Source organism: Taeniopygia guttata, chromosome 11, assembly GCF_048771995.1.
Source record: "Taeniopygia guttata chromosome 11, bTaeGut7.mat, whole genome shotgun sequence".
NCBI lineage: Eukaryota > Metazoa > Chordata > Aves > Passeriformes > Estrildidae > Taeniopygia > Taeniopygia guttata.
The window spans coordinates 3,692,357-3,710,777 of record NC_133036.1 but is presented as its reverse complement, the minus strand read 5'-3'; the positions used below and the strand labels follow the sequence as shown (position 1 = coordinate 3,710,777).

General features: G+C 46.3%; 1 protein-coding gene across 1 annotated transcript in view; it reads right to left on the bottom strand.

Annotated features, from left to right (window-relative positions):
- The window catches only part of NECAB2 (N-terminal EF-hand calcium binding protein 2), a 73,294-nt gene that overhangs the window by 19,899 nt on the left and 34,974 nt on the right, over positions 1–18,421 (bottom strand). The window contains exon 3 of the mRNA XM_002191161.7: positions 16,572–16,680. Within this exon, the coding sequence (XP_002191197.5) occupies positions 16,572–16,680 (109 nt within the window). The remainder of the gene's footprint in view (positions 1–16,571; positions 16,681–18,421) is intronic.

Sequence of the window (18,421 nt, the reverse complement as noted above, 5' to 3'; positions counted from 1 at the left end):
TAAACACCTACTGACGTGGTTATGGGTTTGCAGCTAGGGCATGTTACTGAGAAAAAAAAAAAAATCTGTTATTGTATTCCGTGTGATTCTGCATTGTAATAATCGATCTGCTGCTGCCAAAACCGGTTTTTTATTTCCTCATATGTTGCCATTGTATGATTTAACTTAATTGTGCTTGAATGTTAAAGCAGCTGAGAAGTTGCTTTTAATTTTAAGCCATCTTGCCTTCAGAATAAGCCTAATGAAAGAAATTACTGAAGTCACAAGCTGACTTAATAAAAAAATATGATAATGTTTAGATGAAAAACTGTAAGGAGAAATCAATGGGTACTTGAGCAGGCTTTTTCCATCCCCCAGGAGTCTGCCTGCTGGGAACATTGCTGACACAGAGCCGTGTCCCCACCACTCTTACAGGGAGGGGGTTTCTGGCTTGGGAGCTGCACAGCAAAAGCCACGTGCAATATACCCAGCTACAAAACAATTTACCTGCTGATCTGGTGGTTTAATACTTTAGTAACTAAGCCCCACCTGGGTGATGCCAGCAGGGATTTTTATTGTGCAGATATTCAGGCTCTGGGGCTCAGGCCTGGTGAAATGGGAGGTGGCAGCTCCTGACGAGCCCCTTGTCATCCCTAACCCTTCATCCCAGAGCTCCCCTTCAGAGGACGTTTTTGGAGCAATCACGTATCACAAATCCCTTCAGAAGAAAAACATTTACGTGAGCATTAGTTGCCAGGTTTTTTTCAGATGCCAAACACTTAACATTCCTGTACACAACAGTAAGCTAAAAAGAAAAATCGTGACAAGTTGTTCTCATGTTTTCAGGAAAATAATTTAACAAGTCTTTCAAGTACCGGAAAACTTGGCTGTGAATTAGCTTTCAATTTTTATTACATTAATAATATGACTAATTCAAGATCTTATTGAAGCCATAACCCAACTAACTAAGCAGAATATAATGAAGTTTAAGTAGAAATGAAGGGATAATTAAAGATTTCTGTGTCATACAATTTTTTCTGCATAGTAGAGGCCACATATATCTGATCTTGTTCCAAAACAAAGTCTTTCTTTCAAAGGAGAAAAAAATCAAGAAAAGCCAAGTATTTTTGAAAATCTAGGCCTTTTCTCTGTTTTCCAGCTAATGAGGCTTCAGCACAACCCTGCATCCCCAATCTTGCTGGGGGTGTGCACCCTTTGAGGTGACTTTCCAAGGCAAAGATATACTTTGGAGATCCTCCATTTGCCATTTGGTTCCTAATTGCTTCAACAGAAGTAGAAGGCAAAGATAAGATCTGAGATGCCAACCCAGATCGCCTTCCGAAAAGGCAGAGACCAAGCCATGAACTACTTTGGCCACAAAAAAGGACAGTTTTGGTTTTTTTTTATTGCTCACCACTCCCCCTCAGTTAAAGACAGTGGGATCATTTGACCAGATAAACATAGTGGCAATAGGGAAATAGTTTTCTGTCCTGGTTCACATCCAACTGTTTCAAAGAAAAAGAAAAGACCTCTAATCATGATATTCCTCCTGTGTGTGCGGGAGTTTAAAGAGCAATGGAGGAGTTTAAAGAGCAATGACCATGCTGTGAGAGCATCCCCTCAGTGGGCTTAATTAAGTGAATTTGTCCAGAGAGTAATTACTGATGCATGACTTGTGCAAGCAAGAGGCTGCCCAGAGTATTGGCTGTGCCTCCTGCATACTCCAGAAAGAAAAACATTTCTCCCTACAAAGCCCCACCCAGCATTAAATTGTGGTTTGATGAGCACCTGGGCTAATGAGTATCCCTGGGAAGTCACATCTCTCTTCCATGTCCCTGACTGGGGATTGTCCATGGACAGGTTTTATCAGAGCTGTCCTGCACTGATGATGCTGCTTTTCCATCTGTTTATAAGCTTTTCTAATTTCTGTAAATGCCTTTCTTGAACCGTGCTGCCATCCTTGAGATTTTATCCCAGGAGGAAGGCACCATCAGACAGAGGACCTGCTGCATCAGGGTGTGCAACAGCCCAGGGCTTATGGCACCAGGCTGAGCCTCCCAGCAGCCAGACCTCTGCCTGGGTGATGGCACCATGCAACCTCCAGCTCACTGGTCCAGATCAACCTAACACTTTCTTAAAGCAAATCAATGTTTTCCACCAGGAAAAAAAAAAAAAAAACAAACAAAACCTCCTTCTGGAAATTCCCTGTGATGATTATTTGTATTAGCTCTTAATAAGCAAGCCCAGTGGAGCACAGCACAGGAAGGAGCACGCAGAGAACATCCCAGGAGGTGTCAGCATGGCAGAGTCAGGGATATCCTGGTCCAGTGCTGCTGCTGACCTGCAGAGGCTCCTTCCAACAAACCCAGCCAGGAGTCTGCAATCCAGCCTCTCTCCTTCTCTTTCCCAGCATCTCCCTGCCTCCCTAAGGCAAGGCTGATGGCTTCTGACTTGCTGTCTTTAACATATTTTTACAGATTTCAGCTGAAGAGAGGAGATGAAAAGTTATCTCAGAATGAAAAAGATTATGTGGAGGAGAGGAGCATGAAATTTCTTTCTTGGGTTTCAGCTCAGCCAAAGGAAAGGTCCCAGGCACCCACAATGGGCAGTACAGTCAAAAACATAAGGGGAATTCAGAAGTTGCAAATACATCAAAGTTTCATCTTTACGTTTCTCATGCAAATATCTGCCTGGATGTGCTGCTCAAATGCTGCTCAGTGCCCCATCAGCTTCAGCTGAAGATAATAACCCTTTTCCTTGGGCAGATGAAAGGTTTGCATCAGCAGCCACATGGCTTAGTCACTTCACCAGCACAGAAAATGGAAGGGTTTTTTTTCCTGAAATCACGTTCTACTTTTATTTCCATCTTTTATTCACAGCTTTGGGTTTGCTATAAGGCTTCAAACGAGCAGGAAACAAATTATCCTCTAGCAGTAACCACCTGCAGAACTCATTTTCATTTAGGAAAGACTAAAAAACAACAAGTGCAGCTGGAATGTATTATTATATCTGATGATAAGGCTGCCAGTCCCATCAGCAACAGTGCTGTGTTATCTCAACACCTCAGAAGTGGCAAATATGCATCCAGATGCCTACTAAGGGGTCACAGATGGTCACTTCTGATCATTAGTTTCTGAGCTGAGTTTCTGAGCTCAATGAAACATGTTTTACACAAACCCCAGAGTGAGAGAAATTATTCCAGGCAGAGCAAGAGAAATACCAAATGCTGGCTGCCAGTCAGGAGCTGAATAATTCTAAAGAATTAAACAACTTTCCAAGCCCATCATTGTATCTTCTGGTGAATTCTGGTAAATCCTTCCCAGGACCTATCCAAATACCTCCCCTTTACCCACCTGATTGCTTAAGGAAAAAACCTAAACCACTCTTGTGGTATTACTTATAAAAGGACCTCCAAAATCTGGTGTGCCACATGGAAAGAAACAGCAGAAACCATATGCCAAGGCTGCCCACCACCAGAAGGACATCCAGCCACCTGCAGCTTCAAATGACACAGAGAGAGGATTCAGAGCATATATCAGTTTTGGGCTTTACTTCTTTAGCTGTGGCAAGCTGGCAATTAAGATCCTGGTGCCCACCTGGCTTTACTTAAGGGATGGTCTTTACCTGCTGCCAAATGCTTCTTGCATGACATACATTTGTGGTGTGCTTCACAGGAATAATTCTAATGTGCACAGACTTGTGCAGGCACAATCGCCCTGCTCCCTATTCAGTACAACAACAAAGAGAGTGAACAGTGAGCCTGAAATAACCCAGCAGGTATTTGCTTTTCCCAGTGGGGCAGAAAGTACCCCACTTTCTGTACATGGAGAGCCATAAGGAACGAGCTGACACAGGGTGCATCATTCCCCCAGACAGAGGTTTCTCCCAAAATCTGAATTATATGAAAGAGAGAAAGTTTTGCAGAGTGCACATGGATCACCACCTAACTGGGACACATCCAGCACTGAAGCACAATGATTTAGATTAAAACACCTATGGGGAACAGCTCCAATGGGAGCTCCTGAAGGGGAGAAATTGCTGCCTTCTCCTAAGCAAAACTAATAACTTTATCCTTCCCTTGGCATGTGCTCCATCACTGAGCACCTGGTGAGCACAGTAAGGGCCTCTGAAAGCCCAGCAACAAAACATGTTTTTCTCAAAAGCCCTGGTAACATACAGCATAAAGGAAAAAAAAAAAAAAAAAAAATCAGGACAAAGAATTGCCCAGAAATAGAGAGAAGCAAAGGGAGGATTTTGTATGAAGCTTTCACATATTGATTTTGTATTATATTCTCACCACCTGTGGTGCAGGATTGGGGTTTGTAACACATTCTATGTACTTTGAGAGATGGTCTCTTTCCTCCTGCTTGCCCTTGCAAATCCTGTTGATAACAGGATTTTCACTCACCAGTTGGAAGGCTGAAGTCTAATGCCCCCTAGGGATGTTCTGCTCACCTAACCTGGGGTTTGGCTTCTTCCTGCCCCTTGCACATCCTTCCTTGGGATTTAGGCAGATGATGGCCAAGACAGGGGCAGTTTTGCTTCTTCCCACACCACATGGCAGGTGAGGCTCTCTGCTCAGCAGGATGGAAGGTGAGCAGCACTGGGGCTGCACTGCACACCTGCGTTCAGGCCCACGGCACAGTCACGTTTCAGTATTTAATATACTTGAATAGTAATATTTTCCCATGGTTTTCCCTGCAGCTCCTTGCCTTTTTAAGCCATCTGAGTTCTCAGATGCTGCCCAGATCCAGTTTCCAAACCACACGCCCACGTTCACAGGAAATGCTGGTGCCCACAGCTGTGAGCTCTGCTGTGTGTGCTTCCCCCTGGAGCGCCAGGGCAGCAGAGTCCTCATTAATACCCAGGAATCTGGAAAAAACTGATTTTTCAAGGTAAACTGAACGGACCTTCTCTACAAACAAGCACAGTAAATCTGGTAGGCTCAGGATAAAATACACTCCTTTATTCATCCTGCTTCAAGGCTGCTCCCTCCCTGCACAGGAAGACTCTGTGAAGCTGCTGCAGTCCCACAGGGGGTCCATGGTGGACTGGCTCTGCCTATAGAAGCACAGAGAGAAACCAGGAGGTCTCAGTTCTCTGCAGGCTGGGCTCCCCCTGCCCAAGCCAGACAAAAAGCATCTCAGAGAGCCTCCACTGTGGTTTCAGCATCACCAAAGATGGTCTTTTATGTCACCTTCTGTTACGATGGGGAGATCAGCAGAAGATCTTTACTACCTTCTCCTCCTCCTTGATGTGGAAGCCCCATGGCAGATCCCTGAGTGTGTCTGGAGGCTCTCCTGGGGACAGTCATACCCTCAGCAAAGTGCCTCAGCACCCTACAGCCACTGCCCAGCCCAGCCTGCAGGGTTTACAGGCAGAGCTGCCCACTGGCATCCTTCCCACCGAGCCAGAGCCTCAGCTTAGCCCAGAACAGCTTTCATGCACCCACGGGAAGGTGCCTGTGTTACAAATCCTATTCCAGATCTGATTTCAAAATAAAAGGACAGAGGGAAAAAAAGTGTGGTTACTAGTGAACACTGACTCCTAAGCGATATGTCATGAGGCTGAACACCCCCAGATGGGTGGCACACATCCAAAAATGCCTGGACTTGCTCCAAAAAGCCTGTGATACTGGAGTGCAGATGTCCTGCAGGAAGGCAGTTGCCATAGCACCCCACTCGAGCAGTAATTAGGGGTGTGATGGGAGATGTCTCTTCTCCAGCCAGTGACCTGCAATACAGTTGCATTCATCTTGTAGCAGTAATAAACATTATAAAAATGACATGAGGAGGCTATTAAACTTGCTAAATACAATCCCAAAAGTCCCAGACCATCCAAGTGGATGCACAGGAAGGGCCCTCTGCCCACTGTGGCCCCATTAGCCGGTCTGAGCATGGTGCTGGGAACACCAAGTGTGTGAGTTTGATCCCCATAGGGACCATTCACAAAGGAGCTGGACTCAGTAATCCTTGAGGATCCCTTCCAATGCAGAAAATCCTGTGAAATCTCAGGTGCTGGTCTTCCCCACCTCTCCTGGCAGAGCCCCCACCTCCACCACAGTTTCATATTCACCACAGTCTTCAAGGGGAGGGTTTTGGTGTAGGTTTTCCTGGCCTTGAAAAATGGGGAAACTCTCCTGCAAAGACCTTTCTTGCTCTCTCAGAGGCTCCCAGGAGTGACCCTGCTGGTCCCATGGAACATGGACCATGTCCCTGCTCCCTGCCCATGGAGGGTGGGGGCAGTGCCCGGGGGTGAGGGGCAGGAGCACCAGGTCCTTGCACACACCAGGGCTTGGTTTGGCTGTGCTGTGCTAACAACAGCACCCCTGCTTTGCTTGTGCAGCTGCTAGAACCAGCATGGACACTTTGCAGGGGGAGGACTAAACACTTTTTGGAGCACAACTCATTTAATTTCCTTTCAGAGACTCGATATTTACCATAAAGATGGAGACCACCACAACATAACACCTTGTTTGCTACTTTCTCATTTTCAAAGACTGCTGCTGTATTTCAAGGCTGGTTCAGCTCCTCACTCCCTTGGCATACTGATGCATTCTGCAGCCACAGGCACTTGTGAAACACTGGTCATAGCTGAGCCAAGCTTCCACGGAACACAATTTCCTCTGTACAGCCACAGGTAAGTGTCAGAAATAGCACAGTGAAGATCCCAGTTGCCTCTAGACCATCCTCAGAAAGTCCCAAGCTTCAAACCATCCCCGACACAGACCAGATGCTTTCTTTCATCAGTGGTTTCAAGACAGCCAAAACAACATTTTCTATGTGGTGAAGTGTTTGACAGAACAAAACACCCAGCTCTAATTACCAAGGGCAGCAAGAAAAGTGACTGAATATGGATAAAAAAGAAACAATGGTCTGGATGCTGTTGAAAAACATGCTCAAAGCTCTCACTAGTTAAAAGATAAATAAATGTCACTTTAAAAAAAGGCAGGAGCAATAAACTGGCACCTGTGAGTACCAGGTATTTGTTAGTTCATCCATCCCAGCTGCAATATGGCACTGCAGGCTGCCAGCCGGTGCCACACCCTCCTGCTCTGCCTCAGGGCCCAGAGCTGGAGTTCGGGTGCTGCAGCGAGCCAGACTCAGCATCCCTGAGGCTCTGCCCTTCCTGCCCTACAGCTTCTAGAAAATGACATCCAAAACTCACCAGAAAGGGGCAATCCTGCAAAGAGCTGATCACGAACCCAAATGCCCAGACTCTGGGGAGTGCAGGAGGAGCCCAAGGCAGAACAGCCCCTTCAGAAAGCCCCACACCTCACTGCCCATGGCTGGGGCAGCACGGCCTTCTGCAGCTCCACTGTGGGCAAGGGGAGGGGTTTTCCCACTTCCATGTCCAGTTGGGGCCACCCAGGATCTGTATGTTAAGAGCAAAGACTGGTGGAACTGTTTCTGCACAAGGAAGAAAATTTTGGGTGATTAAGGCAATGTCCTCTTGGATAATTCCTTGTAGCTTGTAAAACCATTTCATGGTTTATTGTCCTAGTTGGCCAGAACCTCTAACCACTCACTCACAAAAGAAGAATCTCTTGAAAAGCTCACAAAAACTCTGAACAAGACGATAACACAAAAAAATCTCCTGCTGACAGCACAGTTAATATCCTGAAAAATATATCAATGCAGCACACTAATTTACTAGGCTTAATCCAACAGTTTCTAAGCATAGTCACCACCTTAAGTAAAATAGACATTTAGTACAGTATGAAACATTTTCAAGTCTCTGCATGTGCCAAATTCCTAATAAATTACATCAAAACCCTCAATTTTTCTTTTTTCTTTTTTTTTTTTTAAGGATGACTTTTTCTTGAAAAATATCACTCTGCCCACAAATGCATCAAGGAAAAGAGAAGGCAGGTTTAATTACAGCCTACAGTAACTTAGCTGCACTTCTAAATGTATTAAATTGATGATTAATGTATTGATTATATTAATCATCTGGCAGTACCAGGCAAAACTGGGACTGTAGTCCTTGGAAGGATGGGCTGGACATGTCATGGTCAGCACAGAGGCAGCACAGGCAACTTCTTTGCTCTGAGGTCCCACCAGCTCCACTTTGGAAACAGCACATAGGTTTTCTGTGATATGATCATCACGTTGCATTGAGACAGCTGAGTATTTAATTCTGATACCCTGGCCCCATGCAGTGCCTTGAGCCCGCAGCCAGCGGCACAGCCTGCCTGTAAACCCAGGTGCATCTCCCATATGCATTTCAGGAGCAGTAAATACAGCAGTTCACGGCACATCAATTCTGCCGTCAGCCTTGTTCAAAGTGATCAGCCTCGAGACAGACTTTTTAAATGCCAGCTGTTTGCGATGCATTTGGACTGCTGTGAATGTAAACTCTTTCACGGGGATAGTTGCTGTGACTATTTTGGTTTTGTGCGATATGGATTCCCTATTTGCAGAAAAATATAAAATAAGTAACAGGAAGGAAAAGAACGGTTCCAGCCTGCGCTGCTCATTCACAAAATCGTGGCGCGGGGCGTTGCGGAGCGCTCGGTGAAGCGCTTTAAAAACCAAAAGAAAGTTGTGTGGAAGGGCTCCAGCCCTGCTCAGCGCCCAGGGAGCGCCTTTTGCAGCCTGGCCCCCAAAACACGGCACAAGCTCGGCCAGCGTCCGGGCAGGGCGGCTGCACCCCGCACACCGGGAGGGAGCACCGGGAGGGATCACCGGGAGGGAGCACCGGGAGGGATGACCGGGAGGGACCACCGGGAGGGATCATCGTCAGGGATCACCGCCAGGGATCATCGGGAGCGATCACCGCGGTGGTCACCGGGAAGGGACCAGCGGGGGGGATCTTCGGGAGGGATCACCGGGAGCGGTCACCGGGAGGGATCACCGGGAGCGGTCACCGGGACCGGTCACCGGGAGGGATCATTGTCAGGGATCACCGCCAGGGATCATCGGGAGCGATCACCGCGGTGGTCACCGGGAAGGGACCAGCGGGGGGGATCTTCGGGAGGGATCACCGGGAGCGGTCACCGGGAGCTGTCACCGGGAGGGATCAGCGGGGGGGATCACCGGGAGGGATCACCGGAACAATCACCGGGACCGGTCACCGGGAGGGATCATTGTCAGGGATCACCGCCAGGGATCATCGGGAGCGATCACCGCGGTGGTCGCCGGACTGGAAATCGCTGCCCGGGCTGCAGAGGTTCCCGCAGGAGCCTGCAGGGCTGAGTTACCCAAAAAGAGCCATTTCTGCAGCCTCACCCGCTGTGCTGCTGTCCTGCCCCTCCCCGGGCAGCCAAGCCAAGGGGTGCTGTGATTTTTCACCTTCACCGGGGCACGATAATGGCACAAGTACCTCTGGCTTGAAGCAAACCTACACTTCAGCTGTTTTTTCACACACTTCCATCCACTTGTTGGCCCTCTCCTTTACAGCAAAAGGAAAGGGCCATGTTTTTAAGTTCTCATTATTTATTTTAGCTCAGTTTTGAAAGCAGACCACTAAAACAAATGAATACTCTTCCTGCAGGGAGGAGAGGATCTCTTATGTTTTTATGCACAAACTGTTAACAGTATGAAACAGTCAGAAATGGCCTTTTTTGATGACTGAATATTTAGCATTTTGCCCATTTCCACTTGATATGGAAGCCAGGGCTAATCCAATTTCTATTTGTAATCTCTGTAATATTGAACTGCAAAAGAGAGAGGGATTGTTCAGGGCCCAGCTGAATGGGTTGCTAATTGCCAGAAGGAAATAAGCTATTGAGAGCAGGAGGTAAAATTAAATCAGCCTTCTCCTCCTTTTAGATTTTGCAGGTATCTTGTTTATTACCAAAGTTGTATGTAGGAGAGGAAAAAATTAGAGCAGCAAACGTGCAGGTTTGGATATGTAACACACAACTGGCAGGGAACGAGTAAAAGAATAGTAAAGCAAGAAATCCCTGGACCCTGTTGCTGTATTTTTCCCAATATCTTTGTTTCTCATGAATGCTTTTCTTCTGCCATTGAAAAATCATCTAAAAAACCTCCTCCCAAATCCAGTCCCGAGGCAGACAGCTTGCTCTGCCCACCAAAGAGCAGCTACATGTCTGCTGCTTGATGCTGGTGCCCAAAGCACATTTGCCCAGAATAAACCCCAATAAATTTGCACAACTGGAGCTGCAAGCAAAGTCTAAAATCTCCTTGAATGCCTCAAACGTGACTCAAACACAAGAAGCTGGTTAGAATTAAATATCTTGGTCACTTTTATGGTTTTAATGCAAGATTTTGGTACCTTTCCATTCCCTAGAATGGAAAACCAATGATGTAGGATTGCCCTGCACAATCCAAAAAATAAGGTGCTGAGCTCCTTTCCCAGCTAGAAAGGTCTCTGATGTGATAGTTCTTCACTCCATTTGCACAGATAAACTCTCCCCAATCCTCTCTCTCTGCAGTAAACAGCAGCCTGCTGCTCCCAGAGCCAGTCTGCCTCCGTACAAGACAGCCTCTCCCCAGGGACCTGGCAGAGAGCCTGCCTGGGAAAACACCTGGGAAATAGGATTAGAAATAGAAAAATGTTCTCATACATTAGTTCAAACAAGATTCTGTGCAGTTTTTCAGCTTTGTGTTTCTTGCAGTGACCTTCCCACTGGGTGATTTGTTTTTACAGCCCCTTTTCTTTGGTGAGCCTGAGACGTTCTGTGTCTCTGTCAGCACGCAGATGCTGAGCACCAGCCTTGGCTCCAAGTATTTCTTCACTTAAATGAAAAATAGAGCACGGTATAGTTTAAATGACATGTTTAGAAAAGAATAAGCTAGAACTCAAAAACATCTTCCACAAAAACAAAATCCACCAAGTGCCCATGCTCTTGAGAGCCAGAAATTAGAGCAAGACATGTAATTTTTGTGCAATCATTTTGTCCCTTTCAGAAGAGACAAGAACTATCTCTTGAATCAGTTAATCAAAATCTTGGCTGATTAAACCATCCGTAGTTTATTTCCCAGGGAGTTAATTGAGAACATTCCATATTCAGAAATGAAGCTGGTTTCAATGGGCACAGCCATCTCTGTAGTGCAGGCTTCAGACAAACAGAGCATTCCACTGAATCAGGTTTGCAATGCAAATAGCAAGATTAGGGAGGGGGAGGAAAAAAATACTCAATCACAATCATCATTGTTCTTGCTCAAGAAGTAGAAGCACTTTCTCTTCAAGTTTGAAAGAACTGGACTGCAGAAACCCAGAGAAAAGCACAGACAGCAGAGCACTGCTCCTGAAGTCTCCCTACACACAGGGGATCCTCTCAGACGGAGACATCCCACAGCAAAGGACACCAGACCTGGGGTGGGCGGTGGAAAGGGAAACCACCTCACAGTAGTGCCTGGAGGGACTGTGGCAGCCAAGCAAAGTGGTAACAACACACCTTTTCCATCAGAGATAAATAAGGACTGGAGCAGAAGGACAGCAGGCTGCTGTCCAGAAGGTACTGAAGGTGTCCAGGTCTGGAGCAGGACTGTGCTGGCAAGGGGGTGTTGAGAAACTCATCTCCACCTTTGGGTATTGATGCATTCAAAGTAACAGAGAACCAAAATCAGCCTGTGGAAAGTATAAGACCCATTTTGAGAGCTTCTGGCCCCACAGCTGATGATGTCAGTAAAAGCAGGGGCAGTCCAAAGCTCCACCTTGTCCTCACTGGCACTGTGGGTTTCTCAAAGTGCTGGAGCTGACTGCAGAGCTGGAAGCAGCACAGCTGTGTCAGCACAGTGCTCTCAGGCCTGACAGGCTCTGCTCCACTGTGGGACTAATTAGTGCAGGCAGAGAAGCTCATCAGGATCATTACCTGCTTCTGAGGTGGCCCTGCACCTGTCCCCCAGCTCTGGAACTGAAAGGCTGGTACCTACCCTGACCATCCCCTGCACCTCTGCACCCTGAAGTGACCCCAGATCGCTGTGGTTTATGATACAGCTCCTCGTGCTCCCTGAGCACCTGGGGGGTCAGAGGAGGAAGGTGGATTCCTGCTCTCAAGAAGGATGTTGTTCAGCATCCCAAAGGTGGGTGATCAGTTTTCCCCTCCATCCCCTGCAATTGCCCCTCTGGGGCACACCCTGCCCCACCAAGGATGGGAGGTGGCACTGCCAGGGCAGCACAGGCTGGAGAGCTCAGGAGGCTTCAGCTCCCCGTTTGTCACAAAACTCTGGCAATGGCGACAGTCTGGGGAGGCTGCAAAGGCTTCTGAGAAGCTGCTGTTAATTATCCTACATGCACACTCCAGCCTTTTCTAGTGTTTGCCACGGGAGAGAAGAGCTCATTTAGACTGGGGAGAGGGGCAGAACAAAGCCATTAAAAGAATAGCTGTAAGCCTAGCGAAGAGATAACAAATGACAGAGCACAGAATGCTAATGCCATGTCCTTGTCTCCTTGTGAATGGACCTGTACAGCTCATCTGAGCAGTCCTGCTCCAGTGAGCAGATCTCTCCCCAAAGGATTGTCCTCTCCAGCTATGAAAAATGAACGAGATGGAAAAGGAATTTTTAAAATCCCCTGCAAGGACTACTCTTGTTTGGTCAACAGCCATGTCTGACATCTCAGTGCTTTCCCAAGAGCTGAGAGGTGCTTCTTCCTTCCAAGGGGATGCAGAGTGGGAGTTAGTGCCAGCCCAGGGAGCTGGCAGGAGATGGGAGCTGTTAGCCAGACGAAGCAAACTTTGTACAGTAACAGAGTAATACATTTAAAGGGTTTCATCTGTTCATTTGTGACCCTAAAACTTGTTTGACTTTACATCTGCAAAGACTTTTTCCTTTTAAAATTGATATATCTTGTTAGAAAAAGTAAGAAAGTGTGTAGACCACTCTGCAAATATTACTGAATTTCCCAGGTAACCATTAATCCAACATTTTCTAAAGCCCATTTCTACCACTAAACAAAAAGTATATATTTGGTTATGTGTGTCCATACACCACATGCACATATATTGCACATAATTTGTGCTGTTCCAATAGCTTTGGTGCTAATTGTAACATATCATTATCTCTCCAGTAATCTTCAGGCAGCTCCCCAAAGAGCACTGCTGAAACTCCCTGAAATAACAGCTAAAACCAGTGATGAAAAACTACCCAGCAATGTCTTGTTCTTGTCCCCCAGCTGTAGCTGGGAGAGAGAAGGGAGGCTAGAGAGTGTGAGCAACAGAGAGAAAAATGCTACTTTTTTGCTGTTTTTAAGTAACAGCAGCTTCATGAATGTAATTCTGCCAAAAAACGCCAAGAGAAACACATGACACCTTCTGCATGTTCCTGCTGCCAATGAATGATTGGGTGATGATGGGACTTAGAGCACAGTTCTTGCATGGACATAGCTGGTAATAAAACCTGGGGTGGGTGTTTGAAGGCCATCCCCAGCACCCCACACCTTTAATGCCCTAGAGACACTTCCCAGGCAGTCAAGAAGAATGGAATAAGCTCATTAATGCTGCTGGGTTATTTTGGAATAATAACCCAAAAGAACCAATATTTATTAAATTAATTTGGAACTCCCCTTTCAGTTCAGCATCCTGCTGAGTGCACTCTGCTGTCAGTGGGGTCTCTCTGGGCTCTGGGACAGAAGCACAGACTCCTCCAGCCACAGCACCTCAGGACTGACTCCGCAGAGCAGCTCAGCTACTCCTTCATCCACAACCCACCTCATCCTGCCACTCCTCTGCCCAGCTTTTCTCTTTTCCACTGTCTCCCCAGCTAATCCCAGTCAAGAAACTGGTATAGACATTCATTTTATCTACTCCAGTAAGGCAGCTCTCTGGTTCTAAAAATACTCCAGGAAATTGAATCAACATTTTGTAATTGGCTGGTAGCAGCAATTACTAATAATCAGCAGGATCATAATTTTCTTCATTTTCTACTCTTGCTAATGTAATCTCAATAGCAAACTTTGCTTTGCACACTAAATAAACACAATGCCAATATTAAAAAACATGGGGAGATAAATCAGAGTTTCAAAAAACTTAAAAGTAAATTAACTTCTAGCAAATAGCAAAAAACTGTAATTCAAATAACCTTTGGGAAAGATCAAGTTAATATTGTTTCTATGTTCCCCTGTAAAATGGAAAAAGGAAAGCTCCACTCCACTCCTGTTACTCAGGGGCAGCAGCAGCAAGATTGCAGCCCCAGTGCCTGGAGGCAGCATCCCCCTGCCCAGGCTCCCACAGAGCTGCCAGTTCACTGAGAGGTGCCCAAAGGCACAGCAAGGTGGAGAGCACACATGACTTGGAATTGAAGGACTGCACTGGATGCAAGACTGCATCAAGCAAACTACCCAGTTCATAGTGAAAAACAATTTTGCAGAAGGAAGCCTGGCTCTGAATAGGTTTTCTGAAGACTAAGACAGCTCTTGCAGATTAAAATCAAGAAATATTTTCCTTCCCCAACTTGACAGATTTGCTGTAGATGTCTATACTTTCTAAATCAATAAATAAAAAACCTTGCCAATTCATGCAAGGGTTTCACTTGGAAGTGTGACCAACTCGTTGCTTTTCCTTCCAGCCAAGAAGAGCAGATGCTCCACTGCTCTCTGCAAGTATCAGTCCCTAACAGGTATTGATGACTGCATCAAGGCAGCCTGGCTAGAGACAAACCCTGCTGGATTGTGGAGCTCTTGTCACGCTTGGGAGCTGCTCAGCAAGACTCCTTGCCAGCAGCACTGCTGCGTGGCATTTACAAATGGCACATTTTCTCTCTGTCCAGTTCAGAAGACATCCCTTACCAAGGCTTGGAGAAGCTGCAAATTCCCTACAATCCCCAAGCAAAAAATGGGCTGCAATCAAATTTCCCATTTCAAGGAGACCAGGAGAACCATCCCCACACTCACCCCCATGTGCCCTGGATTGCACATGAACCATCTGCATCCTTCCAAAGGGCACTCCTCAGCTCAGGCAAAGCTATAAATTATTTCAGAACAGAGGCAGGTGAGCACCCAAGTCCCAGAGTCTATTCTGGGAGCATCATAAATAGACCCACAAAGCATGAGGCAGTGCCTATTCAATGCCTGTGGAAGAAGAGCCTTTAGAAAGGATGGAGAGAGTTCCAGTAATGAGGTCACTAAACTTTCCCAGAGAGTTTAAGTAATAAGATCACTAAACTTTTTTTTTTTTTCAGGGAAAGGTAAATATCAAGCTGATCTTTGATATTTTCAACCTTGGAAAACTTTGGGAAGTACACGCATTGAAAAGACATGATTCTGAGAACCCTCACATTTACTTTGCTCTTGGAAATTCTTCAGCAGTCCCTGTACTGTGTTGATGAGTTTTACAGCTGCTGCTTTGGTGCCAGTGCCCTCCAGCACAATCACTGGATCTTTTGGATGGGTGGCAAAAAATGCACCACTCACATGGGCAAAACTCCATCTCCCTGCTGCCAGAAGGCTTTATAATTAACCAGATTATTACATTTCAATCACTTGCTTCGAGACTTCTCGTTTGAAATTGGATTCTCTTTTCTTTGGTTTTTTTGACAGATGTTTTCTCTCCAGAGGAATAAGAGTCACACTGGAACATGACTCAAAGTTGGTTTTCATTTATATTTTCAAATAGACAAAACCACTCAGGCTTTTGAAGACAGTTTCCTCTCAGAAAGGGAAAACCCACCAGAGGGTTGTACCCTTTGTGCTGGTGCTGCTGGTACCTGCTGGCAGGGAGCTCCTGCCAGAAAACCATGGATTTGTGCTGATCCCAAATGCTGCTTGCACCAGACACTGTTAGGCTCTCACAAACACCTCAGACCCCACCAAAGGCAAAGGCAGGCAGAGGGAGCACTGAGGGAGAGACAGCAAAGACAGAGAGAGGGAAAGAAACATCAGCTGCTAACGAGTCTGTCAACTGGATTTGCTAGCCTGGCACAGCCTGCAGGTGTTGGATGCTCAGGGAGAGCACTCAGGTGCCATATTAACTTCAACTTTGGTGTTGTGTCAAACTAAAGGCACACCTAGAGCCCTCCACTGCCATCATTTTTCCCTGCTGCTCTTGTAGCCACGATGCTGACAGTGCAGGGCTGCTTCTGGTCCAGCCCTCGCTGCCTTGGCCAGGCTTTGTGTGGCCAGAAGGGGCACCTGGGGCTGTGGGGACCAGAGCAGAGGCCAAGCATCCACAACAGTGGCTGCAGGGCTGGGGAAGAACCTCACCTTGAAGATAAAGGGGCTCGTTTCCTTAAGTGCTAGAACAATCACTACTTTCCAGGGGATTTTTTGGATTGCAAGTGAAGTAGGCATAGGCCAGGTGCAGGGATACAGAGACATCACAAAGAGACAGGATAGGTTTGTGCTCAGACAGGTTCACACTGCTGCCTTTTATAGCACAGCAAAGCTTTTAGATAAAGTGAAAAAGGTAAAGAGGCATTTAAATGCCCACATTAAACTAAGCATCATTTCAGATGCTGTAAAGGCCAGGCTGTACTACTGGAAATGGCCTGAAAAAACCACCAGGACAAAAGAAATCATAATAGCTGTCAGGATTAGACACAAACCAAGCAGAAATGGAGATTTTACAGAGTTTTGCAAAGCAAGTTGCACTCCTGCAGCCTGTGCAGAGGCGGAGCACTGCTCCTTCACACCCCTGCCATGATCCAAAGGCTCTGTGCAATGGAAGGGTATCAGCACACAGAACTTACTTAGTGTTGTCTGAGTCAATGGTATGAAAGAGCTTCTCAAGTTCCTCTTCGTTGAGTGTCCCATCAGAAAAGAAGGCCTGGAACTCCTCCAGGGACAGCTTCCCATCATCTGCAAACAGCAACACAGCTGCCATTAGGGAACAGCAAAGTGAAGTGGGCAAGGCTGAAAATCAAGTTATTTACAGATTTATAGCTTCACACCAAAATTATCTCCAAGTGCTTCTGCAAAACTGGCCCTCAGCCAAAGCAGAGCTCACAGGCCTCACTCAGGGTGGGACCCTGCAGCTCTGGCTGACCCAGGAGCAGCTGAAGATGCTCCTGGGTATGGATGCACTGGCCATTGGCTACTAATTAGACTATTAAGCCAAAGCATGGCTCAAACCAAAGGAGGAAAAACTGGTGAGCTTCATCCTAAAACTAATTTACATTTAAGAAATTATGGAGTGTTTTGTCTACCCTATGTTCAAATGATGCAGGATGCTCATTAAGGGACATTTACTAGACAGGAAAAGACCCTGGGCTGGAATTACAGCAGACCCAGCAGTATCTCTTGTCACCTCTGCATTTTCTCCAGCACAGTCCATCTCCCTGCTCTTGACAGAAATATTAAATTAAGCTATTTCACTGGCATGGAAATCTGGCCATAGACTTTATCTGTTATTTTATATATTGGTCCCGGTGCTCATTTAATACTGAGGCTCCTATGGACTCCTTAAATGGCCAAGAAGAAAAAGAAATGATCAAATTCATCCAAGGGGCTAAAAGAAGGACTCTCACAAGTTTGACTGATAAGGTGACAAAGGCTGACATTTCACTGATAAATCTGGAGCCTTTCTCTGTGCTCTGTGGACAGGAACAGAGCTGGCTGTGAGAAAGCTCCTGTGGAGTTCAGCAATAAAGCAACAGGAGAGAGACAAAAGAAACTTTAATTTATCATTTCTTGTCCAACATTCTGACACCACACTCTGGTGTGCAGCAGTGCCTGGGGGGGAATAACTACCCCAGGTCACATATTATTTAAAATCTTTCCATTCATATCCACACAAGAGTCACAGACTGCAAATTCTGCCTACTTCATGGTAGGAGAATGTATCATTTATTATTTAATCAAATCAATAATAAACCCTATTGTTTCTTTTCCAGGAAATGATGCTAGAGGAAAAAATTAGCCAACTCTCCACATACACGTCAATATTTCTTCCCCAAAGTAAGTCTGCTGCTCCTATAACATACCTGCACTGCCAAATGCTAACCCAGTTTCCCTTGCCTGGCATAGACATATTTAGAACAGTGATAAACTGAGTCTAAGATGCCCATTTAATTGGCAATTATGAAAGGAACACAGCAGGAGAACCATCTACAGCAACACTGGGTGAAGAGGGCACCATTTCCAGAGCACCACAATGGCTGCAGACAGAATCCAGCTGTCTTTATTGTTTTTCCCCATTCCTTCCCCAAAAGGTGACCTTTTTGCAGCAGGCAGGGTGCAGAATAGCAATGCACAGCTCAGGGAATGGGTCCCAAATCTGCTCTCTATTTCTTATTACAGAACAGCAAAGCACCTGTACTTCAGCAAGAACCTCTTGCTGGAAGCATCCCAGCAGTGTCAGCTGGGGGTTCACCCTGTGGTGCCCCTCTGTCCCTGGAGGAGATAAAAAGGCTGTGTCCAAGCAGCAGCCCAGCCACACCACCCATCTCCACTTCTCCATGTTGCACAACTGCATAAGGAGCTTTTCCCCCTCAGCTCCTATTTTTGCAGTATCCTAGCTAAGATCAAGGTTTGGTTTCTTCTGATCCTGACTGGCAATGAATGCATGTCTTCAAGCACCAAGATCAAAAGGATGACAGCT